Source organism: Salvelinus fontinalis, chromosome 4 (genome assembly GCF_029448725.1).
Source record: "Salvelinus fontinalis isolate EN_2023a chromosome 4, ASM2944872v1, whole genome shotgun sequence".
NCBI lineage: Eukaryota > Metazoa > Chordata > Actinopteri > Salmoniformes > Salmonidae > Salvelinus > Salvelinus fontinalis.
The window spans coordinates 11,021,263-11,027,262 of record NC_074668.1 but is presented as its reverse complement, the minus strand read 5'-3'; the positions used below and the strand labels follow the sequence as shown (position 1 = coordinate 11,027,262).

The following is a 6,000-nucleotide window of genomic DNA, read 5'->3' as shown; positions in this document are numbered from 1 at the left end:
GTTTGAATCCCCGAGCCGACTAGGTGAAAATGACGTCGATCTGACCTTGATCAAGACACTTAACCCTAATTGCTCTGGATAGAGACAATATGAACAGTTTCCAGTAGTTTTGGCTGTGAAACAATGACAGTTGATTGAAAAGAGGATTTTAAAACACAAGATGATTTCCCTTTATTCCCACCTTCAATTCCTGAAATGTAAGCTATTGTTCAAAAGCGATCACGTGCCAAAGTGTTATCCTCCAGGATCCTTAATCCAGGATCGTCATCAGATTAAGATTATACCCAGGGACCCCCATTTATGAGACCGATGGAGATGGAGTGCCCGCCACTGAACCAGGGCGGAGCTTGGCCAGATTACCCCTCTCGGTTCATTTTAGATAGCCTACCCAGCGCCCTCTGTGCATCTCTTCCTCTCCCTGCCTCCGTCAGTCATCCTCCCAGGTAACTCTGGTCCAGACAATGCGCGGCTGGCAACTGCTGCTGTCCGTGTAGTTGGCTCTCTACAGGGCCTTCTCCCACACAGTATACCTCACCTTCCGACTGCTAGAGACAATCCGCATGCGGAGCGGTCATCGCGCGCACTGTGGCGAATTTTCACTTGATTTTCTGTCGCAGAAAAGAGTGGTCCCTATACGCTTGCCAGTATTTCGGAATATGGTGGTCCTTGTTAAATATGAATGAGTTCTCATTTTTTTACGTCTTAAATGTCTGTGATGGATACAGTCTTAGAATCCGCATGAAAATTGAAGTTTTGCGTTTCGTTTTATTCATTAATGCTTGCAAAATGCGTCGTGTCTGAGGCAGAATCTACGGTCTCGACCAAATCAGCCCAGGACCTGCGTCTGAGAAAAGCAAACCCGTGCTTTTCTAATATTTAGCAAACATTGCATTTGGCTTGCGTTCATCCCCAGTTTTGGATTGATCGGATGCGTCGGCGTTGGAAGCGGCTGTGGAGAACCCCGTAGCTTTCAGCATGATTTGATGTAACTGGATTTTTTAACAGGGCAACTGGATATCTCTTACCTTTTAACGGAGAACAGCTACATTCAAGTCAAGAAGCAAACTCCATCAAGAGATAGATCCATCCCTATATGGACTAAATCTTGGTTCTTCGGGATTTAAAACTAGCAAATCACACGCATCTTGTTCGGCGCTTCTTGGGAAAATAGCCTTAAACTGTGGGAGACATGAAAGTTGTTTCAGCAGTGTTGTTCTTCGCCATATTTTGGAGTCAGGAGTGGGAGCCCGTGCTTTCTGATTCAATCATACACATCGGTAAGTTACCGTCTTCCAACATCAGTAGGCTAATAAGGATGCCATGCCTCTGTGCATAGATTTGCCTCTGCATAGATTTTGGTATAAGCAAATCATTTGTACCACTACACACCACTAACGGTTTGGACAATGTCAGTTCCCGTAGCATAATATTTGTACGGGATACATTATTATTAAATATAAGCAATTATTTCCCCCCACAAAAAAAAGAATAATGTACATAACAGCATGCGCCATTGCGCATAATGGTTAATGAAGTTGCCTACTGAGTTTTGCACATAATTACCATGTATGTTTCAATTAGGGTATTTCATTTTATGTTTTTCTATTTAATAACGTAAAGGCGGGAAATGTGAATAACTAAAATGTAATATGAACATAGTGATTAGCCTATGGGTATTGTGTTTACTGTCTCAAATCGCCTGCTACCTGAAAACAGGTGATGTGAAAAGTCCGTGATGTCTGCGGATTAGGAAGGAATATGCTGATATTCTATTTCTTGAAACAATGTATCCACATATACTTGTAACCTACATGCAATGCAGCTGGAATAGCCTTAACAATATAGGCCCGTGCCTACCACTGTGGAAAGTGTGGTAATGTTGAGTGGCATATAGAAAAGGGGTGTAGGAAAATTGTTGTTAGATACTTCTTATAATATAGGTTGTAAGAGAAGGGTCAGCTGAGAGATTTCTGTCTCGTGCATGTCTTGTGCGCAGGTATATAGGTTACTATTTGGATGGACATAAATTGTGATATGAAATGGGGGAAAATCCACTCTTGTGTGTGTGTGTGAGAGAGATGCACACCAATTTAGGGTGTCAACGATCGCACCTTGCAGCACACTGATGGTTTTAAAATGTTACAAGCAAGATAAACCCGATAGAGCTACAGGCCTAGAGGCTATGTGCTTAACATAGAAAGCTACAGGTTTACCTAATCTAAAACCACCATTTCTATATATTAGCTTGTAATCCCTTAACCTGTTTAGTACATTGGCCTTCTTTATATTTGATTATTCCAACCCCCAGTACTCTATGATAGCCTATTGTGAGGTCATTATTTTGCAATGCATTTCTGGCTTGTTGCACACATGACAAAAGTACATTTAATGCATCAGAAACATTAGCCAAGGTGATTTACATTAGCTTATTTGTAGCTGTTTGTCAAGATCAGCGATTCGTTTATGGACGGTCTTTGCGCAAGGTTAGTTTACTCCAGTGAAAAACGGGGAATATTTATCCTATTAATATTGAATATTTTCCCCGTTTTAACGTAGCCTACTTTTAATGTACTTATTTTTCATCTGAATGTCAATAACCCGTTTTTTGTTCTCTTATACTCGATAAATAACATTTGCTTGAGTCTTTGTTTTATTCCCAACCTCCAATCGATAGTTCGTTTCCATTCTTTGACGTTTCTATTTAGAATCACTACATGAAAGGTTACCCCTATCATTTCCCTCCCTGGTGGAAATGGCAGACTATAGGCCACTTGTTTGTTTTGATATATCCTTGCATTGCGCGGTCAAATGAGAAATCAAGGCAGCATACAAACTAACATGGTAGGCGTACCGTAGGCCTAATTACTGTGGATCAAAATGCTTTAATTGAAGTCTTTAGGCATATACTGTCTACCACAACGAGTGGAAGGTCAGGGGAATGAAAAGCTACAGTATATTAAGCATCACTTTGACGATGTCAGAAGTAATCCCTTTCTAATCTCTTTGTTGCTGTTAAATAAAGAATGGGGGGAGAACCCTGACGTCAACCCAGAGATAGCACTACCGCATCATCCTTTCCTGTGACGGGGGAATGTTAGGTAGGCATTTTCATTTCGCGCGCATTACTTGATCGCAGAGGAGCCTTCTAATGATCTGCATGCTGAAGGGAGAGCCCGTGCGCCGTGCACTGCATCGCAATGGCCTGCCGCTTTATGAGGCTATTCAGAAAGTCACTGTGATTTATGTCGCTGGAAAGCAACAAAGTCCCTGGTATTATCCGAGCTGCCTGGCACCGTCCTCACACACCACATCCACCCGCTCACCATGCACTAATGCAGAGGAGGCAAACATTCCCGCACGACAGTCCCACTTCAGGCTACTTTGATGCCCCCGTTTAAGATTCATGATTCCCTGTTTAAAGTGGATGCCTCTGTTTATGTTTTGCACCTGGTAAAATCCAATGTGCCCAACTCGAAATGCTGGAGGGTCAGGTTTATTATATTCCCCCCTAGTGGTTGTTCTGAGTCTTTATAGCCTTTCAAACGGTCATTTTCTATTAATATTCAACACTTCCCGATACTCCCGAGAAGGGAAACAAATATTTATTATTTATCTTTAAAATCATATCATTTTCACATTATTTATGATCTGAACCAAATAATAGGTTACATCTTCCTGTGTGGCTCAAGAGGCTTTCTTATTCAGCTGTAATATAACAGAGAACTTGACCCACTGTTCCATCTTTGCCATGGTAGTGGAATTCAAATATGTGGGCTTTTATTATGGGATGTCCCTGGGTGTTTTGCTAAGCCGTTTTCACCACTGTCTAGATTCCGTCCTTTTTAACAATCAGCACGTTTGTGTGAAGTGATTCCTATCTATCGAGTTATGTATCTATGAGCTCTAACAGATCTGCAACTCCGTGTTTTTTTTTGCAGAAGATTTAACACCTCAGATTTCCTCTGTGTTAGGATGTCTGACTGCAGTACTGGAAGTGACCTAGACATATAGTATTGTGAGTGATTGTGAGGGGTTGCAGGTAATGTATGCTAAAGAAAATACTGTTTTCAGGACTTTTCTGCAGTCGCTGCCTCCCTATATTTATTCAAATTGAATTAGAATATCCTTCAGAATATCCTTTTCCAGAATAAGGTACGGCCACAAGGCTTTACACGAGACAAGCTACAGTATATCATTGCAATTTATTACATTCATTCTTTCTCTTCTACATTTTGTTTCCATCCTTATTATTACAAAATGTATTTTGGAATCTAAGGTGGAATAACATGGGGTCTAACCCTGTAAACAGTCAGCAGGTAAGGTAGGGTAGGCCAGGTGGACTGGGCCATTTCAAACATGCTATATTTGGAGAACAATCGAGGCCCTTATCCCAAGAACAAACTAATGATGAGGAGTATGTGTGTTGTAAAGGTTTTTGGCTTAATCCCCCCCTAACGCCAAGGCTAACCTCAGCGTGCCGATGCCAGCTGTGTGTGTGTGTGTGTGTGTGTATGTGTGTGTGTGTGTGTGTCTGTGTGTGTGTCTGTGTGTGTGTCTGTGTGTCTGTGTGTGTGTGTGTGTGTGTGTGTGTGTGTGTGTGTGTGTGTGTGTGTGTGTGTGTGTGTGTGTGTGTGTGTGTCTGTGTGTCTGTGGACGGGAAGCCAACGGGGCGCTTAGGCATGTACCAATAACCTTGCCTCCATTCAAGAGCAGTTATGCATGTTTTCTGAGCGTAGAGAGAGTTGACAGTAAATTTACAGCACTATAAAACGGCCCTTGTTATAAAGGCAAACGTTATCACAAGTGTGTTCCACGATGGAACTCCCAGTGAAGGGGGAGGCTCTGCTAGACTGTATGTTCATCATGCCATATATTTCTAATTGACTGATCGACTTCAAAGCCTGCTGATAGTTCCAGGATATGCTCAATTAGTTGCCACGTTAAGAAGGTCCATTGGCTTGGCTGCACGACTCCACTAATGGGTCATACTAAGTCTTTTACGTTCTGATTTCCTCACAGTTCACTGGAGTGAATCGTCCTCCAGAAATCTCTGTTGGTTTTCCAGCGGGCCAGTCCCAAAACACACATGGCAAATGGGACACATACACCACTACGCCTCACTAACTGTGGCACTCCTGCACTTTAGCCCTACCTAGAACCAATAAAAGAGATTTCTAACCTCAAGGGTCTTTTCCTGGTTAAATAAAGGTTAAATAAACTAGAAGGGCCACAGAGCTTCATATGCTCATAAATCATTGAGCATGCTGTGTACAGATACAGACATCCTACTTTTTGTTTTACAAGACTTTAACCTTTATGTTAACAGGGAAAACATATTGAGGCCTAGGTCTCTTTTACAAATGTGCCCTGTATATACAACACAAATATTTACATTTGACAAGAGAGTGGAACTGTAGTACAGAAGGTTGTAGATAAATGAGAGAGATGTGAGTAAAGAACATAGCTAGAGAGGCAGAGAGGAAACCAAGTCATTCATGTGTTTCTCCAGTTCTCTTATTGTAGGCCTGAGGACGGTGCTGTTTATACCATATAGATAGTATGCTGGTGCTGTGTGGCCTAGGGTGATTTCACATATACAATGCCTTCAGAAAGTATTCACACCCCTGGACTTTTTCCACATGTTGTTGTGTTACAGCCTGAATTTAAAATGGATTCAATTGAGATGTTGTGTAACTGGCCTACACACAATACCCCATCATGTCAAAGTGGAATTATGTTTTTCAAATGAATACAAAATGAAAAGCTGAAATGCCTTGAGTCAATAAGTACTCAACTCCTTTATTATGCCAAGCCTAAATAAGTTCAGGAGTAAAACTGTGCTTAACAAGTCACATAACAAGTTGCATGGACTCTTTGTGCGATGATAGTGTTTAACATGATTTTTGAATGACTACCTCATCTCTGTACCCTACACATACAATTTTCTGTAAGGTCCCTCAGTCTTGCAGTGAATCAGGAACCAATACACGCAGTCAGTCA

The 6,000-nt window shown here is 41.6% G+C and overlaps 1 protein-coding gene across 2 annotated transcripts in view; it reads left to right on the top strand.

Annotated features, from left to right (window-relative positions):
* The first annotated feature begins 399 nt into the window (after nt 1–399).
* LOC129853067 (glutamate receptor ionotropic, delta-2) overlaps nt 400–6,000 on the top strand; it is a 691,695-nt gene continuing 686,094 nt past the window's right edge. For both annotated transcript variants that reach the window (XR_008759076.1, XM_055918729.1), the window contains exon 1: nt 400–1,277. Coding sequence is in view for 1 of the 2 variants with exons in the window: in XM_055918729.1 (XP_055774704.1) it covers nt 1,190–1,277 (88 nt within the window). In the remaining variant the exon portion in view is untranslated. The remainder of the gene's footprint in view (nt 1,278–6,000) is intronic.